Raw genomic sequence first — 12426 nt, 5'->3', positions numbered from 1 at the left:
GTGCCCCACTGTCGCGCAGTGCTATAAAGAGGAGGTGGGGACCATGGCACAAGATACGAGGTTCGCCGCCGCCATTGGTTCCCCACTCTCAACCCTAATCCGATCTAGAGGGTAGCACTGAAGCGATGGGAAGTCCATCACCGCCACTACCGCATCTCTCTCCTTCCCCACCGTCGTCACCACCTCACGACGGTCGCCGGAGGGAGCTCATCGAGTGTACAACAAGGTAATAAATCACTATCTCATCCCGAACACATCTAGCCTAAGATCCACGGGATCTATCACATTCTACCACATGTATTGTCCAGAAGATTCCATGCTCAAGCACAATGTACAAAGCTCGAAATAAAAGACTTTGTTATATAATATTTTGTAATACTAAAATCCAAACCTTTTGCTTCTCAATGAATTATCTTTCTTTGCTTACTTTATGATTTATAGTGTATAATATGCACGCATCTCAAAAATTCTAGCACTTCTCCTTTGTTCTAGAATCTTTCATACTTTGCTAATGAAAAACAAACCTTGTAAATGAATTAACTTTTTTTTACTTTGTGATTAACATGGACTTCCATAATATGCACAAACCTCACATCACAAGGACTTCCATAACTTCTAGTCTCTTTCATAGTTTAATTCTCATCAAGTTTTATTCTCAATGAGATGGGCTATGGCAACTAAATCACATGCATATATGGCTCCAAACACACACATTTACCTTTTATAATGTGGAATTTGATATTCATTCACACTTTCATTATCATAGCTCCTACGACCTTACTATTATACAAAAAACATGAAAATGTTGTTTGGTGATTGTTGCCATAAACTTATTACATAAAAAAGTGCAATCCATAAGTGCCGTTCATAAAATTGTTGTCATACCTACTTTAGTGAAGCTCGTTAACAAAACGGCGCGAGAACTAAATGCACAATAGTTTTTCTGTAATTGTTGTATCTAGAATTAATCAGCAGAAATATTTTCTATCCAACAAAAAAAAATCGTCACATACCACAAACCAGGTAATCGAAATACAAATGTCCACAAATACAATAAGTCAAGCGAGAGGCTCACATGTTGACATATTCATGCACCACAAGTTGCACCAGAGTGCACAAGACACATGGTTGGCGCTGTAGCTTGCAGCATTTTTTCTGATTTTCTCCATCTCAGTTACAATACATAAATCAACAGTGACATCCCACAGGCCACAGCTGATCAACCCCTACAATACAACGACAATGCCTCCATGACGATACAACGACAATGCCTCCATGACGATGGCTACTTGTACTACGCTACGAGAACCGAGATACAACGGCCAAGCACACGATGCATGCATGCATGGCTCTTTAATTCACTACGGAGTAGTAGTAATAAGACAACTAAAGCAAACGGCGGCAACGGGATTATGTCAGCCGACGAACACAAAATGACTAACAGGCGCCACGGCGGAAGCCGACGCCCCCGGCGGCGACGTCGTAGAGCACCTCGTGCGTCTGCTGCTGCACGTTGCCGATGAAGCCGAGGGCCAGGTCCGAGGAGGTCGCCGTGAAGGCGAGGCATCCCCCGATCATGACGGCCGGCGGGTCGAGCACCACGACGGCGCCGCCGCCGAACACCAGGGAGACGGCCGGCACCCTCACGTTGGTGAGCCCCAGGAAGTCGTAGCAGGTGTCGAGGGTCCCCGTGGCGCCGCTCCTCGGGTACGCCCTCATGGCGTTCCTGAAGGCCCGGCGCAGCGCGCGGTACGCGGTGGGGGGCAGCTGCGTGATGACGGCGCTCGAGTCCATCACCGCCCCGGCGGAGAATGCCACCGGCGGGATCCCGAGCCGGCGCCCCGCCACGACGATGCCCTGGAGCCGCACCAGGTAGAGGCTCGGGTTGATGGCGCTCCTGACGAGCGGCGTGGTGGCGAACACGGTCGTGGAGTTGGTCGTCGCCGGCCCGCCGATGGAGAGAAAGCCGGAGGCGCTGGCCTGCGGGACGCAGTAGGAGAATGCGTTGCCCAGGGAGCGGGCGGTCTGGGCGAGGAGCGACTGTGCGCCGCCGCCGAGGGACATGGTCCCGGCGGTGAGGTCGCTGAACCTACCGCGCACGGCGTGGCTGCACCCGAACCGGAAGTTGCGGACGGCGGTGGTGCCGCTGATGGTGAGCGTGTCGGTCATGTACGTCCCGGCGGTGGCCCGGTCGTCGCTGTACTCGATGAGGTACCGGCACTCGGCGTTGGCGGACCTGTTGGAGCAGCCGTTGCCGTAGGGGCCGAGGGAGCGGCAAGCCGGAGAGCCGCAGCGGACGGCCGCGGCGGTGCTCGACGTGGTGGGGTCGAACAGGGGGTCCCGCTGCGGGTAGCACTGGGGGATGGGGCAGGGGGCGCACTGGATCCACGGCACGTCCACCGTCGTGTCGATGGCCATGGTTTGCTGGGACACGACCGTGGGGTCGCCGTCGGCGTCGATCCACGCCGAGCTACCGGAGCCGGAGCCCACGCCGAAGGGTGAACGGACAGCAAAGTCCGTCTGAGACATCAGCACACGCGGCTTGGCAGGGTTGAGCACGTCCTCTGCCCCGCCGCTGGCCTTCCTCCGGACGTACTCGGTGCGGACCTGGTCCCACCGGAGCATCTCCAGCAGGGTCGGCGCCGGCGCCCTGCCCGCCGACGGCGAACAAGGGCCGAACGGACGGTGCAGCGGCACCCACGTGCCCTCGGCCGATGGCGCCACTGCATTCAAAGGAAAACAGACAGAAGTTAAGCCCATGAATAAACGTTGATTTGCATGAATGCATGCATGTACGATTACACGTACCCTTGAGGCCAGAGCACAAGGATTCGGGCTCCAAGTGGCTCGTCTTCACCACATGGTAGCGCTGGCTGCCTGCTCCGGCGCCATGGCTGGCAACGGAGGAGCTAATGGACAAGAGGAGGATCACGACGAGGGAGCACATCATGGCTTCTTGCTAGCTAGCTCTCGAACTCTACGTAGATAATGTTGTTCCGATGCTGCTCTATATATAGAAGTATCATAGCACATCGCGTAAGCGTGGACGACTAGCTAAGACACCGACGAAGAAGATATTCATCGTGCATGCATAAAAAATGATACACATACGGACTGTTACAGGATGGCTACGGACCCTTCCATAACTTCTCCTCACCGTTCCCTGATTTTCATTCAGGTGGGGGCCAGCTCTCACCCTTAATCCAATTAAAACATGCCAACTCAAGAATCAGCCTGTAAACTTAAGTAAACATCCATAGGTGTAGCATTTCTCTGCATGCATATACACGGATTGAAAAATACTACGTGTTATTGAGAACATTGCTCAATACAACGAAACATAACAAGCTATTTAATTGTACGCACTAATTAATATTTGTATCAACAAACAAATCTCTTTGTGTGTTTTGGTATTATCTTGAACTTCTGAATGAATTTCATTTTTTTCGGTGACTCTATATTACTATCCCGTCATGGTTTAGAAGGTACGGTAAAGTTTGCGTGCATTTTCACACCACACAAGGTTTAAGGCGCATTGTACTTACTCCTAGAAGCTAATTATTACTTCGTTGTACTACTTCTATATGCATACGTAGTGTGAATGTTATTTTTTAACTCATTTTACAGTCAATCAATAACAACCTAAGTTCTAAAGAATTTACATGCACGTCTTCTAAACCATGACGGAGTAGTAGCAAATGTGACAAGATAAACACTACCGCCAAGAGCCCAAGAACCTAAACCCATACAACATAATCTATATACCTAAATGACAAACCTCAACCCTAATTAAGTTCCATGTGGAGATGTGTCACGGTTGCGTTTGATACGTGTGTTGTGCAGCGTATGTAGTTATTTTCCATTAGAAACATGGAGATCGATGTGAACGCGCGGCACGGAGGGATGCATGGTTTGTTATCGGTACTACATAAAGAGAGCATCACGACTCTAGCAATAGATATACAACACACGATTTCACTTGACAAGCGCTTGTTGCAGACTCTGGTGCACTGCAACAGCGGTGTGACCTACATGCCGGTCGAGTCTTCCGTACAGTGCCATTTATATAAAGTTAAGGCTAGTTAAAAAAACAGAGTTAAGAAGTTAGAGCCAAAATGGCACAGGGCCTTGAGTAGCATAGGCCTTTTTGGATGGAAAATACATTTTGGTTTCTGATTGTATATGCAACCCACATGAAGAAGTATTTTAATAATTAAATTAAAAACCAAAACAGTTCAAAATATTTTTGGATTAAAGTTAACTTTGTTTTGCACTATTATCAAAAAATTCACGAAAAAACCAACATTAACTTCTGGGTAAAAAGACAAAATTATTTACTACTATAGATCACTATTCACACTATTTTGATCAAAAAATATATTTCTTGGAAAAACGTCAACGTGTAATTTTGCTACTGTACATACACATGTCTTAATGTAAAAACGTTGAAGATGCTTAGAGCATCTCCAACACGCAGAAATTGCTTCGCGTGTTAAAAGATTCTTTTTTGGACGCCGGGCAGCTCCTACAGACGCTGCAAAACAGTGCGTCCGCTAAAATTTTTTGGACACGCGCTCAAAAACGCTTTAAAGCGCGGCATATTTGATGTGCCGGCTTGCGAGCGCAATAAACTTTGAGCTGCTGCAGGTGGGGTCGTTGGATCGGATTGGATTGGACGCCGCACTAGCGTGCGTCTGTTGGAGATACTCTGGTCCCCGCGCTTTAAAAGTGCTACAATGGCGCGTTAATTTTTTTTATTAGTCACGGATTTTTTACGCTGCAGTTGGAGATGCTCTTATAAATACACCCAGAAACGAACCGTTCCCATTCTATGAGTATCTGTCGCATATGGTTACATTAGTTTTGCTACATTTATTTTACTTGAGTTGATTGAATTTTTAGCCATACTTTGGCTTTCACTTTCCTGCCCCTGGAGGCACAAGCATCTTCATGAGACATGACATTAATAGGTAGCCCGGCAAACATAAATCTTCGCTTTGAAGACACTAGCTTAGACAAGAGCATTTTTTTATGAAACAAGAGCTTTTTTTACTATAGCTTAGATAAGAACATGAGTCCCAGCTAAATGCACCAAATATGTGATTCGACCTAACTACTCCCTCCGTTTCAGTTTATAAGTCTGACACGTGTATCTAGGTCATCAATTTGACCAACTTAATGAGGAACATATATTACAAAAAATATATCATTAGAAACTTTAGATATTCTATTTTCTAATGATATAATTTTTATGTTAAACAATATATTTTATATAAGTTAAATTGGCGACCTAGTACACGTGTATGCCTTATAAATTATGACGGAGGGAGTATTCATAGTTTGCCTAGATCTATTGCATAGATTTAAAAACGTTAGTTACTTAATTCTCCACTGTGGTAGTAAAAAGGTAGACATGTTACTCTTGCACATAGTATAATTTTAACATATTTTCGCTCAACTAAAAATATGCAAAAATGAGCACGCGCCAGTGCCATGACGTCAGACAGTTGGACGTCGGGCTGTGACGTGGATGTGGAGCCTTTGTACCTCGTCCTACGGCTACGGGCACGCTGCCATGTGTGTCGCACTGCAGTGCAGGCGCAGCCTTGTCAGTCTTTCCCTGCGTCAGGCAAGTACAATAAGGTATAGTCATCAAGCTGTAAGAATTAAAATACTATATTTTTGTTGAGTTGGATGAAAGAGAAGAGGAGAGAGAAGGGAAGCGGGCTCTTCTTGAAGAGTCAGCTCTAGCACGTGCTTCTAGGTGCTTTGTGAGATTGAAAGGTGGGCCATATATGATAAAATTAGTACTCTTTTGTAGCTAACTATTGTACAAGCTAACTATAAGGTGGGCTATAAGATGGCTTATAGCCAGCAGTTGGCTGAGAATGACGTTTTGGCTCCCGGGAGCCATGGAAGCCTTTATTTTTGAAAAATTCAAATTTAAATTTTATGGTTCAAAAAATTCTGAAAAAAATATGCATGTATGTAAGGATGTAACCGACATGTGTGTAAAATTTCAAGTCAAAATACTTTAAAACGTGATCTGTACAAAAAAGATAAATTCATGGTCTGAAATTATGAATAGTAACATGTGTTAAACAGCCTTAGATTTGTCTTTTTTGCACAGCCCTCATTTCAACGTATTTTGTTCTGAAAATTTACACACTTGTGTATTATACCTTCATTTATCTATGTATTTTTTTCAGAAATTTTTGAAACATTAAAATACAAATTTTTACTGAATTTAAAGTTTAAATTTAAAGGCCTTCAGTGAGTTCGGGAGCCAAAAGCAATATTCGACAGTTGGCTATACTATTAACCATGCTCTCACGCCTCTAACTGTTCCATTTTTTAAGGCTTAGCAATGATAAGATAGGCCTGGGGTCAATAAATAGTACGTAGAAGGCCACTTGGCTGTTGTCAGTGGAGGCAGCCCATTTAATTGGCTTTCATTCGAAGCACAGGGACCTGACTCGTTCGGTGTACCTCGCTAGTAAAATTCAATACACTCTGACTGAGTTATTAAATGATAGATTAAAAGTAGAACACTGTTGAAAAAAGTGTTAAAAAAGTGTCAAAAAGATCAGAGGGAGTTTCTCTTCATGAATTATAACCTATTCAAACACTATATTACACTCTTTTTTCCTTTATGAGTTTACTCTTCAGGTTCTCATCAAGGTTTTTAACGAGGTACTATCAACACAAGAAACGTATGTTATACTTTCTATTTTCCCCATCAGGATTTTTAACGGATGTATACAAGGCATATAAATTGTCCTCTAAACTTACCAATGAGTTTTATCCTCTCGAGGTTTTCTCATATAAGTTATCAAAGAGACAATCACCATTATATGTTGTATCATTTTTTTTTATTTTTTTCACTGGGTTTTTAAAGGAGTTTTAGCAACATATCCTACACACTACTCTCTTCATATTTTCCCACAGGATTTTGGAGGAGACATTACCAACTTCAAAGATCATCAAAACTACATGAAGTACTTTCAAGATTATACAAAGGATACAAGACATACAAGACATAGCTTTGTGCAAGGGGGGTGTTAGAATTAAATTACAACTGCCTTAGGCAGTTATTGTGTGCCCAAAGCGTTGTACAGACGCGTCTGTCCGTACGGACGCCTTTCCCTTATACAGACGCCTCTTCCTTCCGAAGAGGCAGCTTTTCTCGTATCGACGCCTCTTATAGACGTCTATCCCTTGTAACCGACATTCTCAAGAGATGGAAATCTCTGTATAAATATATGTGATGATGATCAACGAAGGGACAGTTCATTTCATTGTTACAATTTAAAGTAGAGAAGACGTCGTGGTGTTGTTGTTTCTGCGTGTATGGTCACGGCTCTCTCTTATCTGGGATCCACTTGTCCTACACCAATTGAATGCGATGCAGAATCCATTGCATATAGATGCAGGGTCATGTAGAACCACTGAACCAGCAAATTGATTGAGCATTGTGCTGCAACGCATGTGCAGTGCAGCGGCGCGACTTGCCTGCGTCTTCCTTTATATGGATATATATATATTGACCTGCTGATCAAGTCTTTTGCGGTGTCATTTACTACCAGCTCTGTTGGCATGTCGAAGGAACATGGACGCAACAAGTTAAGGGCATGTTTGGTTCCAAATAAATCATCAACTTATAAGTTGAAAAGTATAAAAAATGACTTATTTTGTCAAGCAGACAAAATTTATAAGTCATCACAACTTATAACTCATAAGTTGCTCCATCCCAACTTAAAACTTATAAGTCACCCATTTTTACGTGGGTCCCATCACCTTTTCGGCTTAGGTGACTTATAAGTCAGATGACAACCAAACAGACGTGACTTATAAGTCACATGACAACCAAACAGACGTGACTTATAAGTCACTCGTTTTAAGTAACCCGACTTATTAAAACCAAATAATAAACCAAACAGGCCCTAATTATGATGGCAGGAAAGGATGGCCGAGGTACAGCAACACGTTAAATGAGAAAGTGATCATGCGGCCCAGCGTGCCCCCCTCGTCTCTATCCACTTCAAATGCTGGAACGACCGACGACGCGATGCTGGAACCACGGCATACAGTGTTGCAACCATTGACACGAAAAGCTTCAAGCCTAGATCCAAATGCTTCGACCGTCAACGGAGGAAGCTACAACCAGCACCTTTCAAACTGAAAAAGTTGCAACTATTACGAAAAAGCTTCAACCTTAAATGAAAAAGGCAACCTCTGAAAGCTCGCGGGGAGAACACCACCACCGCTCTCTTTGTTTCCCGCATCGCCTCCCCGAGCGAGGCTACCCGGGGCTCCTTCCCTCCTCCTCCCAAAGCACCCCCTCCTACTAATTCACTCATGTCACCGCCGGTGTTAGCCACCAACACCGGCCTTACTCGCGTGGTGCCATCGGCGGCGGGCCCTCTTTTCCCCCGCGTGGCGCGGCAGCTCGGGTGGTGGCGGCTGGCGGCGGTGCACACAGGCAGGGGATGGAACCGGCGGTGGCGCGGCCTTGCGGGCGGCGCAGCTCCGGGTGGTGAGGTGGTGGTGGCATGGTTGCTTTGCCGCAGGGCGACATGATGGCTGGCGGTGGCGCCCTTCCATCCCAGATCTGGGCCTGTTCCGGCCCCATCTAGATTAGGGTGGGCCTGGCATCGGCTTTTCGTCGTCGTCTTCGGCGGATAGAGGTGTGGCTCGTGATGGGCATGGTGGAGACGGTGGCCCGCGCACTACAGCGCGGCGCCGGCAGCTTCACGAGCCCGTTTCGGGCTCGTCCGGGCATGGGTGCCTGGTTTGCTTCGGAGCTGCGTCCGGTCGGTTCCCGCTGAGGCTTCTGACCGCCGAAGCAGGGGTGTTTTGATTTGCTTCTAAGGATGGTGGAGGTTGTCCCCTCCCGTGTGGCTTCTGACCCTGTGGCTCCTCGTTCCCGACTGCTCCCTCTTGATCCCACCGGTCTCGCTTCACTTGCCATGATGAGACGGCGATGGTGTCTGCAAGACTGTGGTGACACATATTGGTGGACGACAAGTATGGTGGAGCGAGAAGGATCGTCTCGGGTCGTGTTTTGTTAGTGGTTGGGATAAATCCTTGTCGGCTTGTCCGGCACCGACGCGGTGACGCCCGAGAGCGCCGCCGAATCTTCCTGAAGGGCGTCGGATTTACCCCTTCCCCCACGCCCCCTCGTGTACCGGTGGAAACCCTAGGTCTTGTCCGGGTAGCAACGTCGTAGTCATCGCGTTTCTTCTTGAAGGTGTTGCTTGGTAGGCAGTGTTTCGGAGTGCTAGGAACGTGGTGGAATTCTCCGGCAGGCGCAGCGGTTGCGAGCCATGTTCATTCTTTCGTTGATCCGACTTTGTTAGCATTTTTTCTCGGTGGTTTCTCTTTTGTTTCTTTTGGGCATGCTTGTGCTGGAACCCCAGCAATTGTATCGGGTGGTTGCACAAAGTTTCAATCCAACACTGCTCGATGAAAGAAGTTGCACACGTTTGCAGAACAAGCTTTGGTCATGATTGAAAAAAGCTTCAACCCATGAGTGCTCCAAGCAACATTCGGGGAGGATGGGAGTCGCGGTTTTTATGCTACATGCTACAAGCGGCCCTTGAATTTGCTACCACCAGTGTCGCATCCAGGTACGACCGTCGTCGTGGTTTGCGGCATTGCACAACAATGCGTTAATTTGCTGGAAGCGAAGCTCAAATTTGCTAGAATGAGGCGAGCGAGATGTTGCAACGGCAAGGTGTGCGACTGACGGGCATAAGAAGCAGTGAGCGCATCGGTGAGCTGCGGTCTTCTCCATCGAAGCTACAACGGTCGCTGCCGAGAGCTGCAATCGTAGGTGCGACTGTTACATGAGTCAAGGCGGCAACAAAGTACGGCCGATGAGGATCGAGACCGGCGACGAGACGGCCGACGAGAGGTGGGGACCGACGACGAGGACAGCTGGCGAGATTGGGGACCGGCAACACAGACAACCATCGTAGAGCGCGTGCGCCCGATGAGACGCGGCGGAAGGAATTTGTACGAGCGAGGAAGAAGATGTAAAATTTCGTGTTTTGACCTTTTTACGTAAGTTCAGCCGTATCTGACCCCGGCTGGGGTTTTTTTTTGGATCTGACCCTTTTGCTACCGTCGGAGCCAAGACCCCTGACGGTAGGGTTGTACGCCTAACGTAAAAAGATTTCTATGTTGCAGATCCAGTACACACGAGTGGCTATCGCCGGACCCTTTATCGGTAGGATCACATGCGCTACCGCAAGCCTCTACAGCGGTAGGCCAATTTCCTACCGCCAAGGGCTTGGACCAATCCGGGCCGGACGCGTAGCCTATCTATACTAACCCTAGCTTAACATTTGAGTTCTCAAAAAAAAAAAACCCTTCACGTATGGGAAATGGTACAACGAAGACTTGGGCAGGTCAATGTACTCGTCAAGCAGGTCTCGCTGCTGCACTGCACCGCACTGCAGAGAACAGTGTGATGACACACGCAGGCACAATCAATTCAACGCAAATAACTCAGCATGGCAGGCATCATCAACCATGCACGAATCATCGAGCCTACGACAATCTACACATAGATGGGTCGGGCGCTTGATTGATCACACATTGGCCGGCGCATCCTCCTTGTCGAAACAGGGCACTTCGGCGGCGGAGTCATAAGTGGTGACGACGACGCTGGTGGTGGCCATCGCCACGCCCACGTGGCTGGACAAGATCCCGGTCAGCTCCATCTCCGCGCCGGGCACGCCGCGCCCTTCGTAGAGTGCGTGCACGTACCGCATCGGCAGGTCCTCCGGCGGCTGCAGCACCACTTTCGTGCTCGCCTCGCGCATTGTCCGCTGCGCCACCTCGATGGGATCCGGCAGGTCGAACTCGGTGATCTTCGCTGCCAACGCCGACGCATCCGTGAGCCGGACGGTGGAGGTTGTCTGATTTGCTTCTAAGGATGGTGGAGGTTGTCCCCTCCCGTGTGGCTTCTGACCCTGTGGCTCCTCGTTCCCGACTGCTCCCTCTTGATCCCACCGGTCTCGCTTCACTTGCCATGATGAGACGGCGATGGTGTCTGCAAGACTGTGGTGACATATATTGGTGGACGACAAGTATGGTGGAGCGAGAAGGATCGCCTGGGGTTGTGTTTTGTTAGTGGTTGGGAGAAATCCTTGTCGGCTTGTCCGGCACCGACGCGGTGACGCCCGCGAGCGTCGCCGAATCTTCCTGAAGGGCGTCGGATTTGCCCCTTCCCCCACGCCCCCTCGTGTACCGGTGGAAACCCTAGGTCTTGTCCAGATAGCAGCGTCGTAGTCATCGCATTTCTTCTTGAAGGTTTTGCTTGGTAGACGGCGTTTCGGAGTGCTAGGAACGTGGTGGAATTCTCCGGCAGGCGCAGCGGTTGCGAGCCATGTTCATTCTTTCGTTGATCCAACTTTGTTAGCATTTTTTCCCGGTGGTTTCTCTTTTGTTTCTTTTGGGCATGCTTGTGCTGGAACCCCAGCAATTGTATCGGGTGGTTGCACGAAGTTTCAATCCAGCACTGCTCGATGAAAGAAGTTGCACACATTTGCAGAACAAGCTTTGATCATGATTGAAAAAAGCTTCAACCCATGAGTACTCCAAGCAACATTCGGGGAGGATGGGAGTCGCGGTTTTTATGCTACATGCTACAAGCGGCCCTTGAATTTGCTACCACCAGTGTCGCATCCAGGTACGACCGTCGTCGTGGTTTGCGGCATCGCACAACAATGCGTTAATTTGCTGGAAGCGAAGCTCAAATTTGCTAGAATGAGGCGAGCGAGATGTTGCAACGGCAAGGTGTGCGACTGACGGGCATAAGAAGCAGTGAGCGCATCGGTGAGCTGCGGTCTTCTCCATCGAAGCTACAACGGTCGCAGCCGAGAGCTGCAATCGTAGGTGCGACTGTTACATGGGTCGAGGCGGCAACAAAGGACGGCCGATGAGGATCGAGACCGGCGACGAGACGGCCCACGAGAGGTGGGGACCGACGACGAGGACAGCTGGCGAGATTGGGGACCGGCAACACAGCCAACCATCGTAGAGCGCGTGCGCCCGATGAGACGGGGCGGAAGGAATTTGTACGAGCGAGGAAGAAGAGGTAAAATTTCGTGTTTTGACCTTTTTACGTAAGTTCAGCCGTATCTGACCCCGACTGTTTTTTTTTTTTGGATCTGACCCTTTTGCTACCGCTGGAGCCAAGACCCCTAACCGTAGGGTTGTACGCCTAACGTAGAAAGATTTCTATGTTGCAGATCCGATACACACCAGTGGTTATCGCCGGACCCTTTATCGGTAGGATCACATGTGCTACCGCAAGCCTCTCCAGCGGTAGGCCAATTTCCTACCGCCAGGGCCTTGGACCAATCCCGGCCGGACGTCTAGCCTATCTATACTAACCCTAGCTTAACACTTCAGTTC

General features: G+C 48.4%; 1 protein-coding gene across 1 annotated transcript; it reads right to left on the bottom strand.

Moving 5' to 3' along the window:
* Positions 1-1049: 1049 nt before the first annotated feature.
* On the bottom strand, positions 1050-2978 carry LOC123409790 (aspartyl protease family protein At5g10770-like). The gene is made up of 2 exons (XM_045102661.1): positions 2809-2978; positions 1050-2723 (listed from the first exon to the last, which is right to left on the bottom strand). Exons 1-2 carry the CDS (start codon positions 2948-2950, stop codon positions 1438-1440), a joined length of 1428 nt encoding a protein of 475 aa, XP_044958596.1. The 5' UTR covers positions 2951-2978; the 3' UTR covers positions 1050-1437.
* Positions 2979-12426: the final 9448 nt, after the last annotated feature.

The sequence above is a fragment of the Hordeum vulgare genome, chromosome 7H (assembly GCF_904849725.1).
Source record: "Hordeum vulgare subsp. vulgare chromosome 7H, MorexV3_pseudomolecules_assembly, whole genome shotgun sequence".
Lineage (NCBI taxonomy): Eukaryota > Viridiplantae > Streptophyta > Magnoliopsida > Poales > Poaceae > Hordeum > Hordeum vulgare.
The sequence above is the reverse complement of the archived record's forward strand: the minus strand, read 5'-3'. Positions and strand labels throughout refer to the sequence as shown.

What these genes read in the sequence shown, in the direction of transcription:
- LOC123409790 (XM_045102661.1), bottom strand. Translation starts at nt 2,950, where the DNA reads ATGATGTGCTCCCTCGTCGTGATCCTCCTCTTGTCCATTAGCTCCTCC. An exon ending in CTTGTGCTCTGGCCTCAAGG is followed by an intron (nt 2,724 to 2,808) that starts GTACGTGTAATC and finishes CTTTGAATGCAG; the next exon opens with TGGCGCCATCGGCCGAGGGC.